Raw genomic sequence first — 16,244 nt, 5'->3', positions numbered from 1 at the left:
CACTGGCGCCATCTCGGCTCACTGCAACCTTGGCCACCCGGGTTCAAGGGATTCGCCTCCTCAGTAGCTGGGATTACAGATACCCGCCACCATGCTCAGCTCATTTTTGTATTTTCAGTAGAGACGGGGTTTCACCATGTTGGCCAGACTGGTCTTTTGAACCCCTGACCTCAGGTGATCCGCCCACCTCGGCCTCCCAAAATGTTGAGATTACAGGCATGAGCCACTGCACCCGGACCAATATGTGAGTTTTTAACCAGTGCTAAATGGAAAGTTCTCTTGTTGGTTCTAAGGCAAACTGTTGTCTCAACGTCAAGCTAGGGACTCAGATTTCTTACCTATTCTTGTTAAACTGGATTGCAAAATCTGTCATATGCTGCAGAGCTTTATTGGTGAAGTTCATTTCCATATAGATGTGCCCTTGGCGGTGAGTAAATGTTCCTGAAATCTCCAAGCCTTTAGCCTTTACTGCAGGTAGCCAGACCTGAAACACACAATAAAGCTCAATAGAACCAGACAAGATTTATCTTGATGCTACATATTTTTTAACAAATAAAGAACAAATTAAGATTAACAATTAAGTGAACAAATTCATTTCCTTAGGCAATTATAGTAAATTTTATACCATAAGTATCAATCCAGTGCAAAAGACTCTGGATAGAGTCTTATTTTCTGAATTTTGAGATCGTTGTCAATTATTTAAGAAGCAAATAATAATAATTTTTAAAAACCAGTCTTTAAACGACCCTGGCTTCTGCTCTATCTTTTGTTCAGCTTGGTTATTTTACTGCTTTTAAGAGTACTGCTACCAAGAGGAAAAGAAAAATTCCAATGAGTATAATGTATTTTTCTGTTAGTTTTGGTAAAATGGTTTAAAGGGAACAAACTGCATCTGCTAATGAAAATAGCGTGCCTGTAATCTTTGAAGATTTTTTTTCATCATTTCCAACCAAAGCCATTATTGGTAATTTCCTTAAAGGCATCGACCATGTCTTATATACATTTTTAACTCTTGCTACAGTTTGTGGTAAATAGTAAATACTCAGATATTGCTCATATAATCTGAATGCCTATTCTATCTATCTAAATAAATCATAACACACCCCTTGGTCCCGGAACCTGTGATACATCTGGCCTATACTATGAAAAAAAATAAAGATAAAAAAATTTAAGGCCGGGCGTAGTGGCTCATGCCTGTAATCCCAGCACTTTAGGAGGCCAAGGCAGGCGGATCACGAGGTCAGGAGATCAAGACCATCCTGGATAACAAAAATACAAAAAGAAATTAGCAGGGCGTGGTGGCGGACACCTGTAGTCCCAGCTACTGGGAAGGCTGAGGCAGGAGAATGGCATGAACCCGGGAGGCGGAGCTTGCAGTGAGCCGAGATGGCGCCACTGCACTCCAGCCTGGGCAACAGAGCGAGACTCTGTCTCAAAAAAAAAATTTTTTTTAAATCAGGAGTCATGAGCTGTTCTGACCACCTAAGACAGAATACCAAAGGATCTGTGGGTGGGGAATAATCATGGTAATATACTCAGCCACACTAAAAGAGTGGCAGGGGGTGGGGAGGACCAGGGAATAAACTAAATGTTCATTAACAGAGGAGTGATTAAATAAATTATGGTGTATCAATTCAGTAGATACATGGATTCAAAAGAATATGGCAGAGAAAAAACCAAGGTGCAAAATAGTATATTCCATTGACACACAAAGGATATAAATATACAGCTATATGCATGATCTTTTTCTTTTGAAAGGACACACAAGAAAGTTAACAGTGTCTATACATGGGAAATGGGGGATGGGGGAGATAATTTTCCATCTTACATTTTCATATTATTTACATTGGTAATTTGTATACATTACTTTTATGTTAGTAAATGAGTGTATCAGATAACTAATAATTAAAAGTCTGAAGATAATATCCAATATAGTAAACCTTACAACAAAGCTACTGAGGTGTGCCAAAACACTATGGCTCAATTTTGAATATCTTCGGTTTTGCTATGTACTGTAATAACTATATACACTCAGTTATCACAGTTATGACTCCTGGAATGGACAACCGGTCTACATCTCTATAGCAGGGATCCCCCATAAGGAGTCAGATTAGTAAGCAGAGAATTCAGGAAGCAACCAGTCAAATTGGTCCTCAGAAAGGCAAGACTATATGAAGCCTGGCCTAGCCTGGATGGTGTTTTTCCCAAGGGCTTAAATGAGCTTCCTTAACTGGGAGTCTCCCCTCTTGAATTTCACTGTGAGTGACATCAAGTAAGGTTAAGACAAGACAAGAAGAGCCCCAATGACACAAACCTAAATCGGAACTCTAAAAAGGTACACTAAAATCCATGAAAACCAAATCTGAGCAGTGGCATTCTAGAATCCATATGTAATACCAATGGGGAAAAGGGAATAAGAGAAATGACATCTCTGTATTTTTTTCTCCTGCTGGTGCACTACATACCACTAGATTTTCACTAGATTGACTTCAATATTGACAAACTAGACAATATTTCTAAACACGGGAACAAAACTCAAATAATTAATATTTCTAATTTTAAGTCTAATTATAAAAAAGTTTAACAAGGATGCTAATGGTGCTTCCTACTGCTAAGTTTGAAGTCACCTTTCATCTTCCTCTTAAGTCCTCCAGAACAAGGGCCCAAACCTTTGATTTATTACCAGTAGAAGTAACACAAATGTTAAAAGTGAAACCATTTGGGTCCTGTCCATTAAGAAAGTATTGCTATGTTAACTCTTTACTTACAGCCTTAGGAGCCACATATCCACCGGGTGCCATGCCTATGCCTGTGGAGAGTTCAAACAGGTCATTCAGTCCACTGCTGACAACAGCAGGTGTAGGTGAAGGAGCAAAGGTTGCAGGCACCGATGATGGGATGAAGGATTGTCCCACCTGCAGGAAAAAAAAAAGGGGGGGAGAGAGGAGATTGGGAAGAACCGATTAACAGTCCTTAAAATATTGCTACATATCTTAGTAGTTTTGATAAATCAATTAAAAAAACCATAATTACAATATTCTTAGGAGTCAAATTAGTATATTCTTCATCTTTTTAATCATGACAGTTATTTTTTCATCATTGATAAGACACACTCATTCTGTAAAAGCTTTATCAAGAGAGTACTCAGTAGGATACAGGAACACAGTGATTCAAGATTTTGTGTTTGTTTCCAATTTTAGCTTCCATGATTCTGTGCAAAAGGCCTACAGGTACCCTAAGAAAGGAGGAGTTTGTTTTTATAGAAAGAGGGAGAAGTATCCAACTTAAACAGCAGTTCCATTTCCACCTGGGTTCAGCAAAGTAGTATTTCCTTTCCCATTTTGACATAAATATCTAGTAGGAAGCTCTCCTCTGGGAGATGGACATTCACACCCCCGAAACTAACTCATTTATAAGGAGAGTCTCACTCTGAGTCCAGCTGACCCTCTCAAGTTCTTTCTAGGTGACACCAGGGAATAAGCATTCTCCAGTCAAGATGGAAGGGTCCATTTCCTTTAGCTCTTTAATATCAGAAAGACAAAGATCTCTGTAAGCACTGGAACATTAATCCTTCAAGATGTCTCTACACCACGTGGTGCATGACCCCAACAATTCCAAGTAACCCTGTACTATTTTCTACTCCCCATATACTGTTAAAGAGGTTTTGGTGTGCAATGCTAGACAGCAGCAGTGGCTGGTTGGATAATGTGTACATAGGAAACGCATCAAACAGGGGGCAGTGCTTCTCATGGTGAAAAAAACAGATGGCACTTACTGCCGGACTTCCTCCAATGCCCCCGCCAAGGTCACTGCCAAGCTGAAAGAGAGAAAGGAGAGAGAGGAGAGAGAGGTAGAGTTCATTTAGCTAAATACTAGATGCCCATATAGAATCTGTAAATTGCTCTACCAAGTTGCTGGAAATACATGCCATTCAACTTGTCTCCCAAAGCCTAAAAAAATTGTAGATTACAAAGAAATATGTATTAGGGGAACTAAGTGGTGGTAGTGATGGTGTATTAGTTTGGAGAAAACTTGGAAAGAAGATGGAGCTGGGACATCTCAGGGATGTTTCAGATCCAATCTTTCCACTGGGGTACACAGGCACAAACCCAAACAAGATTTAAAGAGTATGCATATTCTAAGAAGCTCTATCCCCAAGCGGCAACAGTTTTGAATATGCTTTATTTTTTCTTTAAAAGGAAACTTATAGTGGGGGGCGGACGGAGGGGGTGGGGAGGTGTTGGAAAAGAAAAAGCCAAAAAACAAAACAATTAATGTGTTTTAATTTACAAAACCTGCTGCCCCACTGAAAAAGTAAGAGCCAAATTAGTATTGAGCTGCAATTTCAAGCTGCAAAAATTATAGGTGGAACAAAAGTGATTTTTAGAGTTTGGAATGTTCCTAAAAAAGAAAATATTTGGACTGTCTACGGAGGAAGTGGGGAAGCATGCAGTGCTTCAAATCTCTTTCACAGTCAGTTCTACTAAGGAGAAATGTGATTTATTTAGAGATCATTTAAAAAGGACGTTAAGCATTAGAGAATGAGACTAACTGAATTACCTAGCTGACAAGAAAATAACTCCACATGGTCTTAGTCTTGCTTTTTTTCTCAGGATTCTGATAAGATATAATTCACTCTGAAGTCGGTCTTCCTTGACAAAAACATTAAAGAACTCAAGCTGAAAACAGGTGGCATACACGCAATGTAAAACACACATAAACACAACTAATGGAGCTGTTTCAAAAGCAAAATCTACTTTTTGCTACAGTTCCACAGTTGTTTCTTCCTAGTTCTCACTGTGCATCTAAAACACTTCCTTGAATCATCAAATGCTTTGTCTGCTTTAAACACACTCTCCTTTATAGTCATTTAGTGGTAGGAACTTGCAGATCATTGAGTTGTAACAATTATTTTGTATCTTTAAGACTGGGAAGGCCGGGCACGGTGGCTCACGCCTGTAATCCCAGCACTTTGGGAGGCCGAGGCGGGCGGATCACAAGGTCAGGAAATCGAGACCACGGTGAAACCCCGTCTCTACTAAAAATACAAAAAAAAATTAGCCGGGCGCGGTGGCGGGCGCCTGTAGTCCCAGCTACTCAGGAGGCTGAGGCAGGAGAATGGCGTAAACCCAGGAGGCGGAGCTTGCAGTGAGCCGAGATCGCGCCACTGCACTCCAGCCTGGGCGACAGAGCGAGACTCCATCTCAAAAAAACAAAACAAAACAAAACAAAACAAAAAAAGACTGGGAAAAGAGGATTTATCTTCTCAATGAACAGAGAGTAGTAGTATATAAAATGGCATTCTCAAAAATCTAAAAATTAATCTTAAATATTAAAAAATAGTGAGGACTACAACAAAGTTTTGTTTAAACCATGACAGAAAATAACCCTGGTGGGTGCTTCATATCTGGCATTAGCAAGCATGCTCTGTTGTAAACTATAAAGCACTCCCAACCAGAGCTAACATTTCCAGAATCTGATTCCTGAAGACTACTTAATGGTTGCACAGGGGATGAAAATCACATACTTAAACAAATAAAAAGGTCATCCTTGACTGGGCGCAGTGGCTCACGCCTGTAATCCCAGCACTTTGGGAGGCCGAGGTGGGCGGATCATGAGGTCAGGAGTTGGAGACCAGCCTGGCCAACATGGTGAAACCCCCATGTCTACTAAAAATACAAAAAATTAGCTGGGTGTGGTGGCGGGTGCCTGTAATCCCAGCTACTCGGGAGGCTGAGGCAGGAGCATCACTTGAACCTGGGAGGAGGAGGTTGTGTCCTGAGATCATGCCATTGCACTTCAGCCTGGGCGACAAGAGCAAGACTCCGTCTCAAAAAAAAAAAGAAAAAAGTCATCTCCAAATCAAGAATTTGAGTAACTGGAAAAGTGTGAAGGGCATAGAAAAGATATTACACATCTGTTTTCTCCCCAGTTCTATAATAGCACACATCTGCAGCATGACATCTGAAATTCCTTTTATTCAAACAAACATTTACATAACATTTACTGGATGCAAGGCATTACAAGGGATATAAAGATGCCTGGCAATTAGGGGACTACATAGGTAAGAATGAGGCTTTGCAAACTAGCCAGAGAAATAAAACATGAGTGCAAAACCATACAGAATATACTAAAGCAAAAAAGGGAAGTTCTGAAGGGAAAAACCTTCCTCTGGCTGAAAGAATGAAGCTTCAAAGAGGTGGTAGTGTGAAATTATAAAAAGCAAAAATGGGGGAAGATCATTTCTCAAATAGCATGAACAAAGGCAGAGAAAGCATGTAGAATGAAAAGGCCAATTAGACTAGAACAGAGGGTTGATATGTGTTAAAAAAAAATACTCATACGAAATAAGTTTGCAAAGGCGGTCTTTAATTTTTAATTTCCCCTTCATAAAAACCTGGAGGTTTCTTAGACTAATATCTAAGCTTTCTAAGAATACTAATAACTATATCAATTATGTTTTAGTAGTGTGGTTTCAACCTTGGATACACAATGGAATCAACCATCTGTGTGTGGGGGTTGCAGAGAGTAGTGCTTTAAAAACTACTCGCCCCCGGAGATGGTAATTTAATTGTTCTGAAGTGTAGCCTGGGCATCAGAATTTTGAAAAGCTTCCTCAGTTGATTCTAATGTACAGCCAACGTTGAAAACACTGCCATTAGAGAACTAGTTATTTAGAATCAGACAAGATTTCATCTGCTTAGAAATGACTTTGGAACTTGTGACTAAAAAGGAAGTCAGGATTTCAGCAGAGAGGCCAGGCGCAGTGGCTCACGCCTGTAATTCCAGCAATTTGGGAGGCTAAGGCGGGTTGATCACCTGAGGTCAGGAGTTCAAGACCAGCCTGACCAATATGGTGAAACCCATCTCTATTAAAAATACAAAAATTAGCTGGGCCTGGTGACGGGAACCTGTAGTCCCAGCTACTCAGGAGGCTGAGATAGAAGAATTGCTTAAACCCGGGAGGCAGAGATTGCAGTGAGCCAAGATCACGCCATTGCACTATAGCCTGGGCGACAGAGCAAGACTCCGTCTCAAAAAAAAAAAAATTAAAATTAAAATTAAAATTAAAAAAAAAAAATTTGAGCAGAGAAGAAAACCCTGGAAAGGATTCTACAAAAAATGTTTCATTTGTCCTGATACTCTGAGGTGGTTTTCGACTTTCTGATGGGCTTACTCCCTCTCCCAACTTATTCTCCCCTCTTCTGGCTAGGCTTATAATCCAAGATTGAAAGAGACAGAATTCTTTATGGACCTGGCTTGGCACAGAACAGCAAGAAAGAAAAACACATTGGAAAGGAAACAGCAGTTTTGCTAAATTCAATAAAAGGCATTGAGAAAAGGGATTCATGGGTAGTGTTTAGACCAAAGGAAAGAAAGCACATTCATAGCCCTTATTTTCTTATATTTCATTCTCTTTATCTTTGAATGATATATGAATATTATCTTAGCTGGAAAGGATCTGAAAGTACTGTCCCCCAGTGCTGCTTGTCAATTTTATTCAAAATCATGAAGAACTGAAAAGCAATCTTGCCATTCCTTTGTTTATGTTCAGTATATCAGATACAACTCAGCTAGAAACATGAACTCTCATCTGACACAGACAGGGTCCAAAAGATATCAGAGACACAGTCAGGGGATACATAGGTTCACCTACTTGTGCTATGTTCAGAGAGCAAAGGGAAAGGACAATTTCGATACTGTATATGTTTTCTAACTAGCAAGACTACAGCTTATCCAGACTATTCAGCAACTCTCCTCTTAACTGAAAAAGATTCTAACGGAGATTATCCTCCTCCCTGAAACCATGGCAAGGTGACAGCATGATGATGGGTGTGTGTGACTAACAGGGAGATGTCAGCAGGAATGGAAGCGAATTACCCAGTGAATGACCTCTCCTATCTACAAGTGACAAACAGGAGGAAGCAGATATTCATCAAGAAAAAAAGAAAGCTAGAAAGTGAACAACTACACAAGAAAGCTGTTGTATATCAGCCTGAACTAGACAGTAACCATTTCAGTTCAGTAGGACACTATTTGTTTAAAAAAAAAATTCACTTTGTTGTTCAGGCTGGTCTCTAACTCCTGGGTTCAGGTGATTCTCCCACCTCAGCCTCACAAAGTGCCGGGATTACAGGTGTGAATCATTGCACCCAGCCTGAGATTACTGGGAGGCAGGTTCATCTGTCTGGATATACTGTAAGCCCATACTTATCAGGTAGGGCACAAAATCAATCAAACTAGAACTTGTAAAACTCAGAGTGATATCTGTTATCCAGTGAGCTAGTAGAATACAGGATGGAAAAGGAATAGGAGTGCAGGGTATGGCTTTGATCCTGATCTTAAATGTCTAGATACTGTATTTTAAGTGTCTCTTGGAGGTGTCCACTGACTATTGTTCCCAGGATTGCCTTACTGAGGCTGCCATTTTCTCCATGAAGAAAATGATGTCAATTATAGGTCAACTAAATCAGATACAGAAAGAAGGGGGGAAAGATGCCAACTTCAGGAAAAGAATATTTCAAATACTGAAAATTGAACAGTCTGTATTAAAAGTCTGTATTAACAGTAACTGGGCTGGGCACGGTGGCTCAAGCCTGTAATCCCAGCACTTAGGGAGGCCGAGGCAGGCGGATCACGAGGTCAGGAGATCCAGACCATCCTGGCTAACACAGTGAAACCCCGTCTCTACTAAAATACAAAAAATTAGCCGGGCGTGGTGGCGGGCGCCTGTAGTCCCAGCTACTCGGGAGGCTGAGGCAGGAGAATGGCGTGAACCTGGGAGGTGGAGCTTGCAGTGAGCTGAGATCGTGCCACTGCACTCCAGCCTGGGCGACAGAGCGAGACTCCATCTCAAAAAAAAAAAAGAAAAAAGTCTGTAATTGATACCTAAATCCAAATTTTCTGCTAGTGGTGTAGTTCCCCCAGTCTCCAATCACAGTAGTCCCCCATAATTGTTGTAGTCATTAAATGGCACTGAGAATAATACTAACATTTGTCTACTACCAAAGAGTGGTCACTTTACCACATCTGAAGTAATGCTGAGTGGAACCTGGTTCATGTTAAACTACACAATAATGTGTCATTACACAATAATGTTCAGTAACCAGACAGAAAACGGGTTTTATGGTGACTTATTGTAACTTATGGGCTAAAGGGATTTCGGCATGGTTACATGAGCTCTGCAGAGCCAGGCAGAGCCAAAAGTCCCAGAGCTGAGCCTGCACACAGGCTTGAAGTTATATAAGGGAACAAATCTGCCTGACTCCAAGAAAAGAAAATTTGAAAAGGAATTTTTAAATTTTATAAAGGAATATCATCTGAGATAACCAGTGAGAGGACTGGAAAAAAAAAATCCCACAAATTATTACAATGACTGATCTGGGTTAGCCCCTTTGACGTATGTCTGGCCAGTCCAAAGTACATCTATTTGCTTCTAAAACTGTGGAGCTGTCTAGGTATCTGAAGAGATTCTCTTAACTGCAGGTGTATATCTGAAGCTCAGACATTTCTATGCTCCTGTTTAGAGCTAGTGTCTCTTTTATTTAATGTTTTCTAGAATTTACTGAATTAAAGGGAATCCAAGGAATGCTCCAAGCCATATAGCTTACCAATAGCTCTATTATTTAGGAGTCAACAGAATGGTGCAAAAATAGTACACAGTGACTCCCATCACAAACAATAAAACTTACTATTGTCAAAATCCTATTGGTGTCAAAATCATCAGTGTGTGTCTTTCTATCAGAGTTCAATTTTAGATGGCACACAGTCTCTTGTAGGTTAAAGTATGGTTTTCAGCTACTAGGCTGCAAATTTTAATTTGATCTTTAAAAAGCTATTCAAGGCTGGGAATAGTGGCTCACGCTTGTAATCCCAGCCCTTAGGGAAGCTGAGGCAGGTGGATTGCCTGAGCCCAGGAGCTCAAGACCAGCCTGAACAACATGGCAAAACCATGACTCTACAAAAAATACAAAAATTAGCTGGGTGTAGTGGTGTGCGCCTGTAGTCCCAGCTAGTTTGGAGGCTGCGGTGGGAGGATCACCTGGGTTCTGGGAGGTCAAGGCTGCAGTATGTCATGGTAGTGCCACTGCATTCTAGCCTGGGTGACAGAGTGAGATCCTGTCTCAAAAAAAAAAAAAAAAAAAAAAAAAAACTATGCAAAAAAGCATCATAAAATATAACTAATCAAATTGGTGGAAAGACTCTGTAACCACGCAAAAGCTAATAAACTGATGGCTGAGAGAAGACTTGATAAGGAATAGCATCAATGCATTGAGATCATATAAAAATCATCAGAAGACTCCATAACCTGAGGGGGGAAAAGGCTTCTATCAGCGGAAAAGTACAGGGATGTAACGGATTACCTCCTGATGTAAGACAAAAAGTCCTTAGAATGGCCACCATATGTCTCTTAGGTCAGACAGAACTCAAATGATGAATATAGTAAAAATCAACAAGAGAACCTCTTTATTCTTTCTCAATTTCTTTCACAGCATTTGCTACTTTATCATTTGTCTCCCCTACCCAAATGTAAGCTTGCAAGGACTGTTGCGGAAGGTTGCAAGGACCATTCTATATGCCTAGTATACAGAATAGAGCCTGAATACTGGGCACTCAAATACTTATTTATTCAATGAATGAATGTTTCGTAAATATATATTTACAGCTACTGGCAGTAATATATATACAGCTACTGGCAGTATTTCCTGGGAGACAATTTTGAAATGAATCATTTTATTAGGGAAAATTATCACCAAAAGGACAAAAGCCTGACAAAATCGTTTACCAACTGGCCTAGAGCACAGTATCTGTATCAACATTGCCAACAGATATGAATAGAACCAACTGAGAAAAAAAATGAACACCCATTAGTCAAGTGTGCAGCTTGTGCCTGTAGTCCCAGCTACTTGGGAGGCTGAGGTTGGAGGATCACTTGAGCTCAGGAGTTTGAGGCTGCAGTGAGCTATGACCACACCATTGTACTGTAGCTTGGGTGACAAAGCGAGACCTTGTCTCAAAAAAAAAAAAAAACCATCTCCCAGCCGGACCAAAACTCATTCTAGGGAGGAAATGTATTATTTGAGTGGTTTTGAGAGCAAATTTTCAGAAGAACGACGCCTGCACATCATTTAACTGCCCTGAAAGTACTACTGCTTTATTACAGCTCACCGGTGAAAAGATGGGAAAAGGAGATTTTTGTGGTTTTACTTAAATGAAAATAAAATGGCCAGGCATAGTGGCTCATGCCTGTAAATCCTAACACTTTGGGAGGCTGAGGTGGGAGGACTACTTGAGCCCAGGAGCTCAAGGTTGCAGTGACCCTGCCTTTAAATAAATAAATAAGGCTAAGATGAACCATCTGTTCCTCTTGCTGCAAGAAAGGTGCACGAACTTATTATTCAGTCTCTTTTTTTCATGAATGAACACACTTCTGTAGTCCTTCTCCAACTTTCATGTGATACATTAGCCCAAAGTCATACACTCAGGGACCTGGGATGTACACCATCAAGAGGCGAAGGGCAAGCAAGCTGTATGTTTTATCTTAAAGTCATGCAATTTTACATTCTAAGTTGTAACATACCAGTGTATATTCTGTTTATATTATTTACCATCAAGTAAGCCTGACGTTGCAAGGCAATGAGCCATATTTATTCTGCAGCTTCAAATGTACCCTGCACTCTGCTGTGTACTCCAGAGACTGCGTTTCCCAGTTTGAGAAAGACCAGTTAGGTGAAACTGTATTCTATTCTAGAAGGTGACAATAACAAACTAACTGGAAAATTACAGGATAGTATAAAGCGTATAAATTTTGAAGTTTTAAAGAAGTCCTGGGTTTAAATTCCAACTCTGCAACTTACTGTATGACCTTCACTCTTCTGTAAAATGGGGCCCAATACCAATTATCTTCCGGAGTTGTTCTGAGGATTAGAAATTACAAAAGTTCTGCCGGGTGCGGTGGCTCAAGCCTGTAATCCTAGCTTTTTGGGAGGCCGAGACGGGCGGATCACGAGGTCAGGAGATCGAGACCATCCTGGCTAACACGGTGAAACCCCGTCTCTACTAAAAAAAATAAAAATAAAAAAACTAGCCAGGCGAGGTGGCGGGCGCCTGTAGTCCCAGCTACTCGGGAGGCTGAGGCAGGAGAATGGCGTAAACTCGGGAGACAGAGCTTGCAGTGAGCTGAGATCCGGCCACTGCACTCCAGCCTGGGCGAGAGAGCAAGACTCCATCTCAAAAAAAAAAATTATTATAAAAGTTCTAGCACAGGGAATAGCACTCAGAAATTAGTACTTATTCTCAAAACTGCCTGAGGCCAGCCTTAACTAAACGTATGCACTGATACAAAGATAGTGGTTATGGAAGCCTCACTGAGAAATTTAATGGGCAACAACTTACAAAGATCTTTCCACATAACACAAACTCTAAAAACTAAGTTTTTAAATCATTGCAAAGCTACCCCGAAGGAAGAAAAATAAAGATGTAAAACTAGTACAGATGATGGATTTCCTGTGGGCTAAAAAATCTCAAAACTATTAATAAATAGCTTATGACTTTAGATATCTGAAAGGTAAAAACCTGAAAGAAACAGTGGGAAAAACATGGACTGGGGGTCAGGAAAAGGCAGTTTCTCCTCTATTCCATACCACTCAAGCTGGGCACACAGCATATTTCTCCAGGATGAAATCCTTCATCAGCACAGAGAAAGGGCACTTTGGATAATTCTTCCTTTCCATTTTTGATACACAATAGCACTGTTTACGTAAAAGAATAAAGCACAGCACCTGGGATGAACAAAAGGCTGTAATTTAGCCAAGGCCTCTGCTGACAGACTGGAAGTAAAGGCAATAAAATAACCGAGATTCAATTATTACTTCAGTGATCCTCGCAGATGTCAGACTCATGAGCACATAACACATATGCAAGAGTTATACACACGGGCATCAGGTCACCTCCCACACTACACCAAATCAGAAGGATCTGCACGTTGAGAAAAATCACACTACTCAGAACGAGCAGTTTCTTAGATTAAGTACCAGAGTCATAAAACAAACAAACAAACCGAAAAACTCCACATATATGGCTTCCAAAAGAAACAAAAAAGCCTAAATAACTACTTTGCAAGCCTATACCTAACTAGTAAACTGTCATGCTCTACATGTAGAGCAGGTCAACTACATAAATTACATTACTTGAATTTACTCCACATCAAAGCAATAGTTCAGTTTGTACTGACAGATGGAAGAAACTATCTGTAGAGTACAAGCAAAAGAGAATATGCTGAAATGCAAGCAAAAAATAAGGATGTTCTAGTAAGGAGACTAAAAAGAATAGGTAGAAATCCATTTTTATCCAAGTCTTGAGATGAAGAGGCATTCCATTCAAAGACGACTGCTTTCTTTAAAAAAGCATACAAGAACCAATCACCTGGGGAGCTACAGTATGTTTACTTTCTTTACATCACAGCAATGGCCCCACCCTAACTCCTCTTTAAAGAATCACAAATGTTGAGAGTCCCTATTATTGATGGAAGAAGGCCATAGCTTTCAGGAATGTTGTGGCAAAGCATTTCTGACTAGTAATAATAACAAATAAATAATAGATTGATAAGTATTTCCTGACTAGGACAGTTCTATTAGGTTAGAGCAAAAGTAATTACTTTTAATGGCAAAAATCGCAATTACATTTGCTCCAACCTAATAGGAAAAGGTTACAACTCACTAAATCTTAACCCTGGCCAAATTTCATGAGTGCGACAGTAAAAGAAGATGAAACAGAACAAGATCTAAGGGAAGATCACCAGGCTATGAAAAAGGAAGAATAAAAATATCTTCTCATGAATATCAAGTTTTAAGATAGAAGAACAGAAAATGGTTAGACAATCCAAAATATAAAATGCCCTCGATTTTCGGTCTCCAATTATGGCAAGTAAGCAAGGATAAAAAGGACCCTGGGACTGAGCGACCATATCTAAATTGGTCAAATTCAACTTCCAGTCAACTTCTGACCCGATGGATAACCTCACAGAAAATCATAACAGAAAAATATTCAGAGGGAAAAGAACAAAGGTAAAGTCAGAGATATCTGTTTTTGTAGGAACTGCCAAAGAGGATCTCGAGAATACGATTCTTTTGTGGAGGTCACTGTCTTGGCTTAGATATCAGTTTTTAACACCTCTACCTAATTCCATTTGGAATTTCATTTGGTTTAATGTTCTCAACCCTGGCTGCAAGATTAAAATAACCCAGGTAACTTTTGAAAAATAGCAATGTCTAGGTCCTGCCTCCCAGAGGTGGTGTTTAATTACTCCTGGACTCAAGTATTGATAATATATTTTTTTTTTCTTTGTAGTTTCAATGGCTAGAGAGTATTTTTTTTAAACTGGTAATTGTGTGATACCAATTCTGCAGATAGAGTTGAGAATCATACAGTTATTAGGAACCAGGCAATACTTTGTTAGCAGTACACCACTGACCTCTATGGGTGAGGTTCTGTTAGAAACCCATGATAAAAGTAGTACCAACTGTCTAGTGGCTTGGTTGCTAGCCTTCCTGAAAAGATCACTGAGCTAACCTAAATGCTGCTTCCCAAACCACCACACAATTCTAAACATGGCCATAGTTTAAATAGGAGTTTGGGTTGAATTCTACCACTCCTAGCCACACTAGTCTCCCTAGAAGGCAAAAGAAAGAGCTTTAATGAAATAATAAGTTTCTTGCCCTCTGAATTAATTTAAGGGAGAGGAGGAGCCCTCTTTCCAGAAGTCTGTTTACTACTGAAGAGAAAAAGCGCCAGGCGTGGTGGCTCACGCTTGTAATCCCAGCAACCTGGGAGGCTGAGGCAGGTGGATCACCTGAGTTCAGGAGTTCAAGACCAGCCTGGTCAACATGGTAAAACTCCATCTCTACTAAAAATGCAAAAACTTAGCTGGGCATGGTGGCGGGCACCTGTAATCCCAGCTACTTGGGAGGCTGAGGCAGGAGAATCGCTTGAACCTGGGAGGCGAGGTTGCGGTGAGCCAAGATCACACCATTGCACTCCAGCCTGGGCAACAAGAGCAAAACTCCATCTCCAAAAAAAAAAAAAAAAAAAAAAAAAAAAAAAAAGCAAATAAAAAGAGAGAGAGAAAAAGGGGCATCTGATATCTGAGCATCTAGGTAGCTATAGTTCAAACACTATAAACTGAAGTGGTTCACAGTAGTCACCAGATATTCTATGTCCTTAATGTGCAAAATGTGGCCCATGGACCAGCAGCTTCAGCGTCACCTTGTTAGAAATGCAGACTCTAGGTCTCACTCTAGACCAACTAAATCATCTCTCTTAGGCTCAGTGTGCTGGCTCACACCTGTAATCCCAGCACTTTGGGAGGCCAAGGCAGGGGGATTGCTTGAGCCCAGGAGTTCAAGATGAGCCTACGCAACATAGTGAGAACCCATTTCCACAAACTAAACAAAACAAAACAAACCCTCTCTGGTACAAAATCTTTAGGAGATTCACAGGTATATAATTTATTTTGAGAAGTACTCTGTAAGGCAAGGATGCATTCAAAAAATGGCTTTGAGGATTAATCTTCTCTTTAGATAATTTGCATAAGAACAATAAAAGCATTTTAAAAGTCTACTGCTGCCTTAGAAACTCATCTTCCACACAGCCAAATTTAGGTCTTCCTTGTGATGTTCTCGAAAAAGGAACCTTGATTCTCTGAGTAAATATATATTTAACCACATACGGATCCAAAGCAAAAATAAGGGCTTTAATTTCTTCTCATCTTGATTTCTGGGATATCTTTCAATCTCAGAATAAGCTGAAGAAAACTGCACTGTAAACAATTTCTGGGCTGTAACACCAAGGATACCATTTTAAATCCCAAAGTCAGGAAAAGCTAAAATTTAGAGTTACATAAAAACATAACTGGGCCTATGTAACAAAAGTTGCATATTTAGAAATCCGATTAGAAAAACAACAACTTTCCTATCCCTGAAAGAATATCCCTTATATAAAAAAAAAGAAATAGGCCTGTGTGTAACTTTGGCTACTACAAGCAGGTTCTAACAGCTTTTCCCTTTGATACAATACTTGCAGGAACTCTAATGCAGATGACTGGGCAGCTATGTAAAATATGATGACAAAACCCATTGGTTTTGGAGTTGGCATGAGCTAATACAAAGTCAAATGAAAATAACATGTTTCTTTTTTTCTATGCTTATAGTGGGTCAAGTAGGATTCTGGTCTGGCAACATTAAAGG

The 16,244-nt window shown here is 40.0% G+C and overlaps 1 protein-coding gene across 6 annotated transcripts in view; it reads right to left on the bottom strand.

Moving 5' to 3' along the window:
* Positions 1-16,244, bottom strand: part of AP2B1 (adaptor related protein complex 2 subunit beta 1) — a 139,664-nt gene that overhangs the window by 53,081 nt on the left and 70,339 nt on the right. For 3 of the 6 annotated variants that reach the window (XM_074019019.1, XM_074019020.1, XM_005583467.5), the window contains exons 15-17: positions 3,776-3,817; positions 2,769-2,915; positions 339-484 (exon numbers count right to left, since the gene is read on the bottom strand). In XM_074019019.1, coding sequence (XP_073875120.1) covers positions 339-484; positions 2,769-2,915; positions 3,776-3,817 — 335 coding nt within the window. The remainder of the gene's footprint in view (positions 1-338; positions 485-2,768; positions 2,916-3,775; positions 3,818-16,244) is intronic. The other 3 variants (XM_074019021.1, XM_074019022.1, XM_005583471.5) reach the window with 1 other exon arrangement.

This window comes from Macaca fascicularis, chromosome 16 (genome assembly GCF_037993035.2).
Source record: "Macaca fascicularis isolate 582-1 chromosome 16, T2T-MFA8v1.1".
In the NCBI taxonomy this organism is placed as follows: Eukaryota; Metazoa; Chordata; class Mammalia; order Primates; family Cercopithecidae; genus Macaca; species Macaca fascicularis.
This window is presented reverse-complemented; position numbering and strand designations above follow the sequence as displayed.